This window comes from Podarcis tiliguerta, assembly GCF_965153285.1.
Source record: "Podarcis tiliguerta genome assembly, chromosome: 3".
Taxonomy (NCBI): domain Eukaryota; kingdom Metazoa; phylum Chordata; class Lepidosauria; order Squamata; family Lacertidae; genus Podarcis; species Podarcis tiliguerta.
In genome coordinates, this window is record NC_139536.1 from 32266838 (window position 1) to 32284221 (window position 17384).

A 17384-nucleotide genomic window follows, 5' to 3' on the forward strand; every position below is an offset into this window, starting at 1 on the left:
CTGGAAGATATCACATGTCACTGTTGCTCAGACTCTCACTTAAAGAGTCCATTGCCTCCAGTCCACAAAGAAAACCACAAGCTATTTATACAGCACTTAGATAATGGAAGGCCTATGCTTAACAGAAACCTTTGACCCTACTCAAATACTATCTTTCACAAAGAAAGAGGTGGCCTCCCTGTGGAGGAGCTGTGGACTTGACCCTTTCCACAATTTTATTACTGCATTATGCATAACTTGGAAAAACAGACCAAGGTCTAACCATACAATTTTCTGAGGCAGCAAATGCCATGCCATGCCATGGTTATTTCCACATGTGTGGTATTGTGTGGAACATCCAAAATGCAATTCAAAAATAACCTGCAAAAGTCACTATATGAGAATGTTATTATCTTAAAAAAATTGCAAGGGAAGCAGCCATCAGGGAATAGCTAACATTGAAAGACTTCGGGGGAAGTTATCCCACCATAGCCTTCTACCTTTAACAACTCCTGGATTTTCCTGAATCTCTCAGCAGGTTTTGATACCATCAGCCATGGTATCCTCTCTGTGGCTGGGAGATGGAGGCATAATATTATAATGATTCCGCTGCAACCTGCAGGGCTGCTTCTAGCGTGTAGCATTGGGTGACTTCTGTTCAGCCCTTTGGCAATTGGGCTGTGGGGTTTGACAAAGTTCCATCTGGTCCCTGGTGCTATCTAGCATCTATATGAAGTTGAGTGGAGTTATCACAGGATTTGGGGCTCAGTGTCATCAATGACACCCAGCGCTGTTTCTCCATACCATCTGAACTAGGTGAAACTACTTTGGTGGTAGTCCAGTGTCTGGAGGCAGCAGTGGGATGCATGAGGGCCAATAAACTGAGGTTGAATCTTGACAAGATGGTGGTGCTGTTGGTAAGTGATTCCCAGAGTTGCATTCATCCATAAGCAGCAGGTTCAGAGTCTGGGGATACTCTTAGAAGCTACAGTTAGAACTGGATATGGAACAACTGATTGGTTCAAAATTGGGAAAGGAGTACGACAAGGCTGTATTTTGTCTCCCTGCTTATTTAACTTATATGCAGAATTCATCATGCGAAAGGCTGGGCTGCATGAATCCCTAGCCGGAATTAAGATTGCTGGAAGAAATATCAACAACCTCAGATATGCAGATGACACAACCTTGATGGCAGAAAGTGAGGAGGAATTAAAAAACCTTTTATTGAGGGTGAAAGAGGAGAGCGCAAAATATGGTCTGAAGCTCAACATCAAAAAAACGAAGATCATGGCCACTGGTCCCATCACCTCCTGGCAAATAGAAGGGGAGGAAATGGAGGCAGTGAGAGATTTTACTTTCTTGGGCTCCATGATCACTGCAGATGGTGACAGCAGCCACGAAATTAAGAGACGCCTGCTTCTTGGGAGGAAAGCAATGACAAACCTAGACAGCATTTTAAAAAGTAGAGACATCACCTTGCCAACAAAGGTCCGTATAGTAAAAGCTATGGTTTTCCCAGTAGTGATGTATGGAAGTGAGAGCTGGACCATAAAGAAGGCTGATCGCCGAAGAATTGACGCTTTTGAATTATGGTGCTGGAGGAGACTCTTGAGAGTCCCATGGACTGCAAGAAGATCAAATGCATCCATTCTTAAGGAAATCAGCCCTGAGTGCTCACTGGAAGGACAGATCGTGAAGCTGAGGCTCCAATACTTTGGCCACCTCATGAGAAGAGAAGACTCCCTGGAAAAGACCCTGATGTTGGGAAAGATGGAGGGCACAAGGAGAAGGGGACGACAGAGGGCGAGATGGTTAGACAGTGTTCTCGAAGCTACAAACATGAATCTGACCAAACTGCGGGTGGCAGTGGAAGACAGGAGTGCCTGGCGTGCTCCGGTCCATGGGGTCACGAAGAGTTGGTCACGACTGAACGACTAAACAACAACAACATCCAGTGCTATCACCACTTGAGGCTCAGGTGGATTTGGTGGTGAAAAGTACCCATCAGCTGTGGCCATTCCTGCATGGGCCACAGTGGAACATGCTCTGGTAACCTCACGTTTCACTTGCACAGAAAGGAGCTGTGACCCACAAACCCTAACATAACTTCCCACTTCGCTGTGGAAAGAACACCAGGAGAGGACGAGAGAGAGAGGCAAGCAAAGACCAACTTAGAACTTGCTCGATCTGGATCTTCCCATTCCTCATACAGAGTCATCTAGCATCAATTGCCAACTGAGAAGGATACTGATAAAATGTTACATTTTAATGTTATTGTGATTTTGTTAATGTATTTTTTTGGAAGGATTTATATCCCCAAAGATAGGATTTAATAACTGATTGACTGAACGAATGAACAGCCAGTAAATAGCAAGGGTTGTATCCAATGCTCCATGTGCAGAGTTCCAGAGGTGCAATGGGACCCCTGTTTCCTTGTGCACTCCCAAAATCTTCTCTGAAGAAACCCCCAAACCTTCAGAGCTGATTATAAGAATGTGAGAAGGGGGGCTGGAAAGGATAGGAGATAAAAAGGAAGCTCCACATGCATGCATGGAAATCCACTGTAGCAGCATTGAATACGACTCCAGGATTTTGGCAAAACAAATTGAAGTTATCATCATCATGATGCTGATATTTGCTTATTACTGGCAGAAGCTCTAATGGGTAATTTAAGTTTTAAGAATGGTAAGTAATTAAAAGAAAAAAGGCAAATGCTCTCCAAGGTACTCTTTGTTAATTCTTACAGTTATACCAGTGGTAAGTGAACTGTACCATACCATACATTCCACAAGTTAATTGGCGAAAGAGTAAAGGTGACCTAGCAATAAAGGGGTATGATTGAACTGATGAAAATTTTGAGATAGAAGGCTTGTTAGAGCCTATACGTTCAACAGAACAAAACTAAAGATTGGCATGCACAATGCAACCGGTGTACCTTAATAGTTTCTGATGATATCAGCTGAGAAATCAAAGTAATAGTAGAATAGTGAGTGAAAGCAATAAATACAATCAGAACTTTTCTGAAAGGGCAAACTCTAACTATTAATTTTTACAAGTGTACACATAAAACAAAGTATATTTTTGTGAACCAGTGAAGTGAGCACCTTTTGCTAAATGAACATCCTGCTTGTGGGCTTCCCATAATAGGCACCTGGCTGGCCACTATGAGGAACAGAAGGCTGGACTAGATAGGTCTTTGGAGCTGATCCAGGAGGGCTACACTTGTGTGCTTAGAAAGTTTCAACACAGGCTACATGCGTAGCCCCTTACAAAAGTGGTATGTGTACCACACTATCTATTATCACCACACTAGGATATACTGTACAAAAGATAAAGAGAATACAAACAATGCCTTAAGACTTCTCTTGTTGATTGAGGCTGACAGTGCCACGGATACATTTGAAGAGTTGCTGTTTATTTTCTGCCCCTTCTAAATGCAAAAGTAAAGGGAAGATCTACTTCACAGGCCAGTTGTGACATGATGAACTTGGCCTAATAAACCTTAGTTTATTATGGCACACATCAGCTTCAGAGATTCTATTGTGGTTTCTTTAAAAGGGAGAGGAGCGCTCCAGGCCCAACATGCATTGTTGGCTTTAAAGGTGATGGTTCGTTACAACTGAATGGGCTCTTTGTTATTTCCTTTCTGTCACTTACATTCCATCAAAATAACACAGCTGTGAACAGCAGAATCTTCAGTACTGAGTAGGTAAGAATAAATGTTCTTAGTAAGTTTTTAAACCAAGAATAAAAAAGTATAGTGTTATCAATGACTACTACTCATGATAGCTATATGCTGCCTCCAGGTAGAGAGGGAGCATGCCCCAGAATAATGGTTGCAGGAGCGGGCTACTGCCCATAGGTCTTGCTAACAAGTTTCTCAAAAGGCACCATGGGAAACAGGATGCTAAAAATTAAGCAGCCTTTGGTCTAATCCAACAGAGCGCTTCTAATGCCTCCTCTTTTCCAGGCTAAACATACCCAGCTCCTTCAACTGTTCCTCATACAGCTTGGTTTCCAGACCCTTGATCATCTTGGTTGCCCTCCTCTGCAAATGTTCCAGCTTGTCAATATCCTTCTTAAATTATGGCACCCACTACTCCAGGTGGGTCTCACCAAGACAGAATACAGCAGTACTATTACTTCCTTTGATAAGGACACTATACTTCTGTTGATGCAGCCCAGAAAAACATTAGCCTTTTTTGCTGCTGCATCACACTGTTGATTCATGTTAAGCTTATGGTCCACCAAGAGACCTTCTCACATATACTACTGGTAATCCATGTGTCCCTCATCGTATATTTGTGCAGCTGTTCTTCCTGCCAAAGTATAGAACCTTATATTTGCCCCTATTGAAATTTCTTTTGTTAGTTTGGGCCCTGTCAGCTGTATGCTTAAGGTCATCAAGCTGACCAACAAATCCACCTAACAGTTGCCTCATCTAGACCACATTTTACCAGCTTCTCTGCAAGAATAGCATGGGAGACTTTGTCAAAAGCCTTACTGAGATCAAGATACACAATGTCCACAGTATTCCCTGATCCACCAAACTTGTATGTCTATCAGAAAAAGAAATGGGATTTATCTTCTAAGAGTTTGACTACTGTGCAATAAAACAAGACAGCTCAAACAAATATGCAACTAATCTGAAGAGAGTAATATTTTAAGACATATTTTGAAAACAAATTATTTTAGCCTATGTGAGTTGGAAAGCAGTTTACATGCTTAACAGACAGAAGGTTTTAGATATCATTTTGGAATTTTTCCCTTTCTGCATGGCTCCACAGATCCCTTAAGACAGCTAACAATAATGCCGAAAAATAATAAATAGAACAATGAAACCCATCATTATAAAAACAGCAGAACTAAAATCAAATATTCTGAACTACCATATAAGGTAGCAAATATTACAACATCATATAAAGCTAAACAAAAAAGAAAGTTTTTATCATGTTGGTGACCTACCAAATCCTGGAATGCCTTTGAGGCTAGATTTGAGACATATTTTTTCAAGTCTGAGGTAACTATATCTCAGCAGGCAGTTCCATAGGAACATCCAGTCCATTCGAGTTCGGTGGTTCATGATAATGACACTTCTTTCTCCGGGGATGAATCCATCACCTGTTATAACCACTTTTGCTCCAAATACAATCTCCAGTAAGGCCTAAGAGAAATAATTTGATTTTATATTAACTTTGAAAACATGCAAATATCTGAGAACAAATAATTTACAATGATATAAATCAAGACATTATCTTGCACCAAAGGTTTATAGTAGCCAGTGCATGTTTCTAAGATGTACCTAGGGTTTTTTTTAATTATTTAGCAGAATGGTTTGGGGAAAGCATTTGAGGAGTAGCATACTGTTCAACTGTACAGTACCAATGGGACTATTACAGAGCACCCACTGCAGGAAAAAAATGTGGACCTCGCATACTCAAAGGACTCAGTGTCAAATAACCATATGATTCAGAAGAACCATTATGGTTGTGGTGAAAGCAGCAGAAAATAGACACATTAATTCAAGGCAGTCATATTTATCTCCCCAAACAATGAACACCTTCACCCTTCCATGCATGAAGCAAGATTTGCCTATGCTGTGGGATCTCCTGCCTGATAGCATCTACCCTTTGGATGATTCCTTCTGGGAATCAGAACCTCATACCACACCAATCTCTTTATGCCTTTCTCTGACGCTGCTCTTTCTGTCCATAGACTGGTCAGGTTGTGGTTTACTGCACGGCAGAATCATTTAACTCAGGGGTTGGAAACCTTTTCGGTTCCATGGGCTGATAATGATACGCTTCACAGGACATCCCATCTGTCAATCTCCTGACTTCCCTATTATGTCAGCTGCAGGGTGCTTTGTAGTCCCAAACTCAGGACTTCAGAGCACCTTGCAAGGCCAGTGCCCCCCTCCATTTCAGCAGGAGTTTCCATAAAAGGTAAAGGTACCCCTGCCCATACGGGCCAGTCTTGACAGACTCTAGGGTTGTGCGCCCATCTCACTCAAGAGGCCGAGGGCCAGCGCTGTCCGGAGACACTTCCGGGTCACGTGGCCAGCGTGACATCGCTGCTCTGGCGAGCCAGCACCAGCACAGCACACGGAAACGCCGTTTACCTTCCCGCTATATAGCAGTACCTATTTATCTACTTTTTAGGGGTGCTTTCAAACTGCTAGGTGGGCAGGCGCTGGGACCGAATGACGGGAGCGCACCCTGCCACGGGGATTCGAACCGCCGACCTTTCGATCGACAAGCCCTAGGCGCTGAGGCTTTTACCCACAGCGCCACCCGCGTCCCTTAGGAGTTTCCATACAGGTCCCCTTTCTGAATCAGGAAGGTGCTGCATGGAATCCAGCCAAACCAAGCAGGATTTATCAGCTGACAAGCATGGAGGTCAAATCCTGCTGCTTCAGCTGTGCTGCTCTCCTGTTTCTTGCTCGGAACAGGAATGCAGCCAACGCAGGATTTAACCGTAGCTTCCAATCCATCAGATGATGCCATGAGTGACATTAGCAGAAGGGTGGAAGTGACTTTGGGAACATGGCTTTGTGGGTCAAATTGAGAACGGGCCAATATTGGCTTGTAAGTCAGAAGTTCCCTACCCCAACATAATTTATCTGTATTGATATAATTTGTATGAGTTATGTCTTTTTTATATAAAAAAGTTGCACATCAACTTGAATTGTTATTAGAAAAGACATTTTAAAATTACTACAGTTAAAGTTATCCAGCTTCAAATTATAGAGGAAATAACTTTCTTCCTGCCTAACTGATCACAGAGTTGCTTTGAGAATAAACTATGGACATGCAATCCTGAGCCTTTCAGAGAAAGGTTGGAATACAAAGATGATGGTTAAAAACAACCAATTGCAATGGCAGAAAAGGTGACGAAGGCACCCAGACCCACAATAGAATCAAAACACCAATTTTCTTCCCTGAACTACCCAAGGGGAAAAGTGAAGCCTTCTAACCCAAAATAAACCTTGACGTTTGGAATATAAAACAGCATTAGAATTAGAAAAGATGAAGGAACAAGGAAATAAGACAGACAATGTCTCATCTAATCAACAGAGATGTCACTTACCTCTGTGAAGGGCTTTTAGTTCCCTGTGTGAAATGAACTATATAAAGAGCATAAAGCATTAATGGATGACTCAGCTAACTGCAGTACTGGCATGTTATTATTGATCAAGGTTAAAAATGAACCATTATAAAAGCATAGCAAACTCTGCACCGCTATTCGGACTGACCATCTATCGAGGTGGGAGAGAGATAGTTTTGCTCATTAACATGTTGCTTACAACTATTAACACACAGTGGTAGCTGGTGCCTCCGACAAGTGTGTGTGCTGCAAGTTTTCCCCAGCCCAACTTCATCCATCAAAACCATTCCTACTTTCTCAACCTCAGTTTTGCCCATGGAAGTCTTCCCTATCAGTCATAATAGATAACTGGAGCTCCCATGTTCAGAAGCGGTATGAAAACAGTGGGTACTGTGGCCCTCATGCCCCACCTGTAAGCTTTCTAAAGGCATCGTGGGGTCATCATGGTGCAACAGATGGACTAGGTCTGAGGAGACACAGATTCAAATCCCCAGTCTGCCACTCTCTCTCAATCCAACCTACCCCAAAGGGTTGTTACACTAATAAAATGAAGAGCGTGAAGAGCCACATACACACCCCTGAGCTTCTTGCAATACATAAATCCCTCTCTAAGGGAGCCGGGCATGTTTAGCCTGGAGAAGAGGAGGTTAAGGGGTGATATGATAGCCATGTTCAAATATATAAAAGGATGCCATATAGAGGAGGGAGAAAGGTTGTTTTCTGCTGCTCCAGAGAAGCGGACACGGAGCAATGGATCCAAACTACAAGAAAGAAGATTCCACCTAAACATTAGGAAGAACTTCCTGACAGTAAGAGCTGTTCGACAGTGGAATTTGCTGCCAAGGAGTGTGGTGGAGTCTCCTTCTTTGGAGGTCTTTAAGCAGAGCTTGACAACCATATGTCAGGAGTGCTCTGATGGTGTTTCCTGCTTGGCAGGGGGTTGGACTCGATGGCCCTTGTGGTCTCTTCCAACTCTATGATTCTATGATTCTATGAAATGTAGTAAGTAAAATAAATAAATAAATAATGGCTGTGCACCGCTACAGGTAAGATTGCTGGACTCTATGGCTGAAATGTTAAAAGAAGGCACCTTAAGGAATTTCACAGAAGGTAAGTGTTCCATCCCACGTGAAGCCACTTTTGTCCTCCAATGGTTGGATTACATGGGGTACAGGAAGCGGATCAGATACGTAGGGTACAGGAGGTTTTTTTGGGTGTCTTCTGTTGATATGTAATACCTGTGTGGTGCTGTGATTTGAATGCTGCATTAGGGACTGAGCCATTCAGTCATGAAACTCACTGGGTGGCCTTGGGCCATTCATTCCCTCTCAGCCTCATTAACCTCACAGGGTTGTTATGAGGATAAAATGGGGAAGGTCAGGGCTGTTTGGGACTGGAACAGACTTCCATGAGAGGTGGTGGACTCTCCTTCCTTAGGGGTTTTTATGCAGAGATTGGATAGTCATTGGTCATGTGTGATCTAGTTCAGAATCCTGTATTGTAGTGAGTTGGAGTAGATGACCCTCAGGGTCCCTTCCAACTGTACAAATCAATGATTCTGTACCTAAAATTCTATACATTTACGTCACCTTGAGCTCCTTGGGGGAAAGGTGGGATATAAATGAGATCATCATCATCTGATGAAAAAAATGAGAACTAGAGAATTAGTCACTTCAGGGCTTATGCATGACAAAGCAGTCAAAGAAACATATACCATGGGACATATTTGTCAGTTCCACTACTTCTACTATCAGTCAATAAGTTGTTCCTTATTAAAAACAGGTTTTTAATATGCTATCAACCTTGAACGAAAGAATTTAGCCAGAATTTTTATTTCAGAGCTCTGCTCAGAGAAAACAAAGTAATATGTAAGTGACTATATGGTACAATTTTTTTACGGATTCTAAATATTTGTAAACCTCTAAATGCATAGCCTCTGTGCAGTATTATTAGATATTTGAAATCCATTTTAAGAAGCCAGGAATCATAGAATTGTAGAGGAGGCAAGCACACCTGGTAGAGTCTCTAAAAATGCTGGCATTACGATAATTCAGGAAATGAATCAAATACATGATCAGAAGAAAACAGTTTGTTCCTACATTGATTTATTTCCAAAGACTCACCAAGTTCCGACTGAGTTCAATGGAACTGGCTTCAAATTAATCTTCTTTGGGCTGCAGTCTCAGGGCACAATTATAACTCCCCACTGCCGTTGTTTTTTAAACAGTGAACAGCAGTGTTCATGTGTTTCTGTGAGACTACAGTTCATAAACATAGTCCTGGGGATGAGATGGTTGAACTACAGCACTTCAGACCTAAATATACATTTTCTTCCATTCTGATTTCAGCATTACGCTAAAATCCAAGTGGGACCTGCAACAAAATGTTGCAGTGTTAAGTGTTCCTGTTCAGGGTTCCAGCTGGCCAACCAGGATCTTACAGGACACTGTGTTCCATTCCCTCTGATTTTCCCTTCCTTCAACAGTCAGCAGTCTGCTGCAACCATAGTCAAGCTTCATTCACATTCATTCGCTCAGTGCTTCTTTTCTATAGTTTTTAGGGTCTATATGGGATGTTTGCGCATGTACTCCTGATTAACACAGATACCCAGCATAGGATATTGCTTTGATGGCTACTCTGCCTTGTCACCTTACCCCTCAAGTAAGCTTACAAACAAAAGTCATGCCAACCAACAACAACAAAGTTGTTGTTAAGCCACACAGTTAAAACAGCAGAAAAACAAGAAACTCATCAGTACAGTGGACCCTCAGGATACGAATTTAATTCATTCCGGGGGTCTGTGTGCACCCCAAAAAAACGTAACCAGAGGTGCCGTTTCTGCACACGTGGCAAAACCCGGAAGGATACACTTCCGGGTTTGCCACGTTCATAACCTGAAAGTTACATAACCAGAGCGGTATGTAACTGGACGGTCCAATGTACAGTGAAACAAACATATAGGTAACCTTTAAGAGGTCTGGTAAAAATTTTCTTTTAAAAAATGTATTACTGGTCTGCTAACCACCTAAAGCTTACAAATTATTTTTAAAAGACTCCTCACTGTCATTACACTGATATATTAGGGTTAATAGGTGGTGACCTTGTCAGGCTGAGGACACTATGTGCTGGAAAGAAGTGACCTGAGAGTTACAGCTGTTAAGCATAGCAGTTCATCTCAAACCATTCCAACCAGGAAATCCTATTTTTTTTATCTCTCTCAAATAAATTATTATATTTTACATGGAAAAGAAGGAAAAAACATGACCACTTGTTGATGAATAATTAAAGGCGGATCATTCAAAGAATGAAGAAACAAAGATACCTTACAATAAAGCAGACTGCTGAATATTATAATTGAATTTTCCATTCCAGAACAGAACAAGGAGTACTGTTAACTTATCTGATAGCTGTTCTTCCTTGGCCCTTCTATAGTTTGTCATTTTGGCCATCTGCCAAAGTCTTTCCAGTCCAGACACCTCCCATCTCTGTCTCAAGTTTAGACACAGTTGTCCATCACCCTCTGCCATTAGCTCTGAAGCTTATCCTGACAGCACATAGAAGATTATGCCTGCAATCCTAGGTACACTTAGGATAATAAGGTCTACTGAACAGAGCAAGGTTGTGTTGCATGGCTGCAATTCTATACCTGAAACTAAGTCCAAATATTGAATATAAAAAGTCATTGTTTGGCATTTTAAGTCTGGGTGGTTTGAGCAGTTGGGACTTTTCATAAGATGTAAGATATAAGCAACTTACCACTGGAAGTGTAAGCCAAGTAGCCACAACGCGATCAGTGACCCAGCGATACCAAGATGGGGAGAAAAACATCAATGGCAGCAAGGGGCCAAGCATGAAAATGCTTCCGAAAAAACTTCCCAAGAATAGTGTAAGTACAAAATAAATTCCTTTCCATGACACCATGGCTCTGAAAAAGAGAAAGAAAGGTGTTTATGGAAACAGCTTCAATGTTGATGTCTTCCTGAATTGGCTCCTCTCCAAGCTTTTCAATTGACGGTACTCAATTTCTGTCATACATTTTGGAGAGAGGGGAAGAAAACCAGTTTGTTGGCAAGTCAGCCTCAGGCCAGAGATGGTCAGTTTCTTAAAGTCACTCAGTACCTCCAGTGTAACCCACAATATAGCTGCCTAGATAACTTGCACCATTACTGAACCCACCACCCTATAATTTGTACTCAGCATGTGATTTTCATTCCATTTTGCAAAGACAGATCTTGTGGGTTTTGCACCAAGAGAGCCCTGAAAAGTTTTGAAACAGACACAAACTGTAATGGTCCCCCCATGGCTCAGGTGCACAGCTTGCATCTGCCAGCAGCCGTGCATTCAGTATTGTCAGCCTAATTCTCTTTCCCAGTTGAAATCAAAACAGGCCGCCTGCCTCCCTGAACTACAGGCACTTTGTGAACAAAAGGAAGCTTTTTTGGTAAAAATTTTCACTTGTTTTATCTGTTGCATCTCCTTTGTAACCTCACTGTACACTGCTTAGAAACTACGCTGCTAAGCTGTGTATAAATTGTTGAATTAAAATAATTAAATAAAAGCATTACTTCAAAAAGTAAAGGAACATGAAACGCTGAGGTGGGGGTGAGAATATGCGATTCTAAATGAGGCCATACCAGAGGCAAGGGGTTAAAGCCTGCTCCCTCCAGGTACCGGTCCAGCTCTGGCCCCCAAGTCAGCTTTTGAATAAATCATGTACGGCACTAGCATAACATTTAGTTTGGCCTTCAGCCTAACGGGAATTCAAATGAGGGTGTCCAAGGGAGCATATCTCCCTGTCTGTGTTTACTCTAAAATTTTCTCACCTTCTGCTGCAGTATATGTTACTGCAGAACTGACCCCTCTGTAAGAAAAAAATGCTACATCAATTCCCAAATCATCATTGCAACATGCTCTGGGATGAATACAATACATCACCAATCTCTATTAAGATATAATCAGAATAAAATTATAAATATAATTAAGATAATATAAATTATGAAAAGACTATCAGAGTAGCTCTACTGTCGGTTAGAACCATAATGTAGATCTGTTATTAAATGTGCTAGATACAATAAGAAATGTTGCTGGCCAAATGTGGACCAAAGAGTATCTTATTATTGTCTAGGAAACTTTCCATCATAGCAGCCACCTTGTTATCATTAAACAAATATGGAAACACTAATTTTCTAAATTAGAATCTGCAAATAGCCAGTTTTCCATTATTTAGGATTAAATTGGTTGTTTAGAAGATGAGGAGCTTTGCACAGGCTTTTCTTGTTCACTACTCTGAAGAGCTCTCTAAAAGGCAGCTTTAAAATTACATGCAAGAAATCACACAAGACAGACAGGAAACTGGTGCTTTCAGTTTGGTGGAAGTGGGGAGAAATAGCAGTGGAAAAGCAATCCATTACGCAAAGCCATTGGAGCCCATTTATTTTCAAGTTCCAGTAAAGCATGAACATGCAGAACCTGGCTCTCTCCAGCAAATCAAGATGTGAGTACAATGGAGTGGTGCCTGAATTATCTAACAAATACACTGTGTCAAACAAGCACAGAATTTCGAAAATTGTGGCTTTTAGTTTTGGTAAATAACAGAACAAGAAAAAAAAAGTCTCTTGTTGTTTACAAAACACAAACACACATACTGCTTATAAAGGAGAGGGCTGTCTGTCAAGCTTTTCATTCAGAATGCCAGAGAGTATTTTCAGCAAGCAATACAGGAAATATTATCCAATCCACCTAATTTGCATTTGGGAGGACTAGCATGAAGTTCCACCTCTGCCACTGACTCACTGTCTTGGTTCACACATAATGCTGAACCATGGTTTAGCTTTTTGTGCACAATGCTAACTATGATTTACTAAAACAGATCAGGGTCCATAATCATGGTTTGAACTTTGCTTATTTCGATAAATCATAGCTAACTCTAAGTACAGTTTGTCCAGATTCAGCCATAACAAGAACACATGGATAGTTGAAAATGGAAGATGGAAGCAGAAGTTTCTGATATCCTCTTCTCAGCTGCACTGGAGGTAGAAATGCACAAGCTTATTGTCCATGCACATTGGGCGGGAGGTGTATGCAGCTGCTGGGCTTGTTTGCCTGTAACACTAAATCATGGTTCAGCATTATGAAGACAAGTCTCAACAAAGCATCAGGCTCACATGTTACTTTCCTTGCCCTCCTCTGCCAAGTATACTTTAAATGTCAAAGCATGATGGCTTAGCATCATGTGCAAACACAATCAGCAGTTAAAACATGCCAGCTAACCCATGGTTTGAGGTCTGCTTGTTTTAGAAACTAACCACTGTTTGCTTTAAGCCAGAATTACTGATTCACAAGTAATGCAAAGCCAAGATTCTCTGAAGCTGAAACTAAACTTGGCAGGAATCCTCCTCCTGGATGCAAGGGGTCTTGCACTTCCATCATCATCATTTCAATTTATATACAGTGGTACCTTGGGTTACATATGCTTCAGGTTACATACGCTTCAGGTTACAGACTCCACTAACCCAGAAATAATACCTTGGGTTCAGAACTTTGCTTCAGGATGAGAACAGAAATTGTGCGGTGGCGGGAGGCCCCATTAGCTAAAGTGGTACCTCAGGTTAAGAACAGTTTCAGGTTAAGAACGGACCTCCGGAATGAATTAAGTACTTAACCCGAAGTACCACTGTACTATCTTTTATCAAAACATCCCAGGGTGGTGTACAGCATTAAGAAAACGTTTTACAGAACATCAATAGTGAAAACATAATAAAAAGCATAACAATATGATAAAATAATCATAATAAATGTCCCTGGCACCTAAAGAATGTAAATAATGGTGCCAGGTGAGCCTCTCTGGGGATAGCATTCCAGTCAGGAAGCCACCACAGAAAGGGCCCGTTTTTGTGTTGCCACCCTCCAAAACTCTCAGGAGTGGGGACATAGAGATAACAAGTGCAGGGTCTGGGTCAGTCTGCATGGGGAGAGGATGTACTTAGGGTATTGAGGTCCTGAGCTGTGTAAGGCTTTATAAGTGAACAGCAGCTCTTTGAACTGGGCCTGGAAACTAATTGGCAGCCAATGGAGTTGGGCCAGGATTGGTGTTATATGCTCAAACCATCTTGTTCTGGTGAGCATTCGGCTTGTTAAGGCTCATCCATGTAGCATTAAATCCTGGGAAAGTGTTATTTGTCAACCAACCCATGGGTTTCATTCAAGGATCATGCCTTACATGGTTTCTGCTAACCATAGTTAGGAACCGACACCATGGCTTATGCTTCCAAATACATAATAGGCAATACATGTGCAGTGTGAAAAGAGGAAAGCACTTGGTAAGGAAAGGGAGTTGTGTGGACTGGATGTAGTTGATTTCATTCTACTTTCTTTCTCTATTTATCTCCATTTTGGGTAAGCTGTGTGGTGGGGTGAGTAAATATACAGTATAACAGCAAGCAGCAGGCACAAACTGTAATTTTCAAGCAAGCCCCTCCTAAATGATGGTTTGCAAGCTGACAAAGGTTCAGAAGTAAAAGCATGGCCTCTGAATGCAGCCAGGGTAAGAGCCTGAGTAAGTCACTCTGTCTCATTTCACCTTCTGCAAGTAAGAATAATCACCCCTGGAGGCGCACTGCATTGTCTCTTGAGACAGACACCAACAACAACAAGGAACTTAAGTTGGGTTGAAAGTAGCTGCTCTTCACTATCTCAGTCTTCTTAGGTTCATGTCAACTTAAAATGTATTCAGTAAACTTGGGGAACAGTGCACTCTCAGTGAGCTTTCAGCATAAATTCTTAAAACCTCCCTGTCACCGAAAAATACTAAACCATCCTTTTTGTCATTTTGTCTCTGTCTGTGAATTAAATAAAAAGCTTCAACCCAGGTACTTGGCTGCCCAAAGTTATCCATGATCCACTGCTTGCTTCTGAAAATCTAAGGCTACTTAGGAATTTGAAAATATACAGTATGTCCACTCCTGAATGACACAATAGAAGTAGTCATTCAAAATCTGAATTCAATACATTGCTACTACTTTGTCCAAAGAAAGCAAAAGCAATTCCATCCCAATATGATCCATTTTGTTAATCAGCTTAGGGAAACATTTTTTCCTACACTCAACAGCCATCTTTTCCTATAACGGGAATAAGTTTGCAAACCTTCTAAAATACCATATAAAAGCTTTATTCCAAGTAATTTTCCACTTCTACAAAAAGATTGAGAAGTGTGGGGATGAATTAGGTCAAAGTGGAGGCTGGAAATTTTGAGATACAACTCTACTGCAGCACTAAACAGATTTCTCATCTATTTTGTGGCAGAACTCCAAGTTATTGGTTTATCGTACATTCACATTTTCTTGTTGCCATAGCAAGAGAAAAACATTTTCTGTTTCCAGGTAACAGGGGACAGTAAATCCTAAAATATTTTGTTTTATTTTTCAGTTAATTTTAAACATTCTTGGCTAAGAATAGAAAGTAACTTTCCAAAACAGTTGCATTTTTATTCCAGTGTTTATTATTGTAATAAACATACAAAACACACATAACAAAATCACATAAAAGAAACAAAAATATTTCAAAGCCAAAACTCATAAGAGCATCAAAAGCATACTGATCTATATAGAAACCCTAATGTACAAATATTCCCAAATCATTCAACACTATTTATTGACTATAACCTTCCAAAAATAACTTCAATGAATTGTTAGATCTAGTCAGTGTCAGTTCCTAACTTGCAATACCATGTACTCCTTTGCCTCCTTCCTCGGTACTTGCATCTTGGTTTAATTAAACTGAAGTTAGTCATTACATATGAAATGGGATGCCGTGATTTATCACCACTTTCCTAACCTGGCTGCTAAACTATGAATTGGGAAGCTGGGAACTGAGCTTCCAAACCAGGCCATCAGCAGTACAGTACAATGTTAAACAAGCCTACTCGACTTCAATGAGGTGTGCTCCTAGATGAGTTAAGAATGCGCCCAGACAGTGCATTCCTAACCATGTCCACTTAGTCCTCCTGAATTAAATAAGACTTACTCCCATATTAGTGGGGTTAGGACTGCAGCCCTAGTCATTCAGCAACTCCAGATTTCAGGTTTGTACTTTCCCATCTCTTCAGAACAAATCATTTTAATTGTTGTTTACTATAATTCAAGAAATAGTATCTCCATTGTCTTCCAAAATTGAGAAAGATTTTTTTTTGGTAGATTTTAAACAAGTGGAATAGCAATCCAGTCTCCTGTTTGTGCAAAAACCTTCCAATGTCCTAAAATAAATGCTACTGCATTCATCAGTATAACCTGTTATTTCTTGTATTTTTCTTTTAAAAAATAATGCAAAAGAAATTTCACAATACATGCATCAAATTAACTGTTATGGTTTCACATCATAAGCAATTAGACAGAGGATTCTTACAATTTCTTAAGTTTCTAGAGTGTCAATTACCATTTTGAAATGATTTTATAAGAATTTCTGATTAGATGACAGAAATTCTCATTTCCATTCTCCAGATCTCCATTGTGGGAACATTGTGTGCAGTATGGATGTCATGATTCCATGCATCACAATGTTCCTTTCTCTGATTGGCTCTTTCATGCATCCTGTGTTTACAGTCAAACTAACATGGAAAAAATAACTCCATTAGAAGGCCTGGGTAATTAACAGGCCCTCCTGGTTCTGGGAAGTGAACAATGTGATAATGAGGCTTTTAGTTTTGCTGTTATTTGTGCCAGGTAAGCACAGAAAAAGTCAGAGCCTGGGGAAAATAATCAAGCAGGGGCTGGATACTTCTTTCCTTCGATGGGGTTCCTACTTTATTCTAGCAGTTTAAAAGGCAAGCTGTCTTTCTTTCATTTCCAATTAAAAGCTAAAGGCTGCATTGCAGCTGACTCAAGCTCTTTTGTTAAAACTCAACATGCTTTTCAGATACCTATGCACAGGATAGCAGTCATGCCACCTGACTGATCAGTGATCTGAGTTATTTTCCCAGACAAATTCCAACATACTAACAAAACCCACCTTTTGCAGCTATTCTATGAGTGCCAGCTGATTCAAAGTCTTGTGGAGGGTATATCAGTTCCGTCTAGGAATATGGGCTATGGGACTGTCATATTTAGAAAGAAGAAGAAGAAAAGGAGTTTGGATTTGATATCCCGCTTTATCACTACCCGAAGGAGTCTCAAAGCGGCTAACATTCTCCTTTCCCTTCCTCCCCCACAACAAACACTCTGTGAGGTGAGTGGGGCTGAGAGACTTCAAGAAGTGTGACTGGCCCAAGGTCACCCAGCAGCTGCATGTGGAGGAGCAGGGAAGTG

The 17384-nt window shown here is 41.0% G+C and overlaps 1 protein-coding gene across 1 annotated transcript in view; it reads right to left on the reverse strand.

Annotated features, from left to right (window-relative positions):
* LCLAT1 (lysocardiolipin acyltransferase 1) overlaps nucleotides 1–17384 on the reverse strand; it is an 86090-nt gene that overhangs the window by 46100 nt on the left and 22606 nt on the right. The window contains exons 2-3 of the mRNA XM_083434542.1: nucleotides 10843–11011; nucleotides 4945–5143 (exon numbers count right to left, since the gene is read on the reverse strand). Coding sequence (XP_083290668.1) covers nucleotides 4945–5143; nucleotides 10843–11007 — 364 coding nt within the window. The 5' untranslated portion in view covers nucleotides 11008–11011. The remainder of the gene's footprint in view (nucleotides 1–4944; nucleotides 5144–10842; nucleotides 11012–17384) is intronic.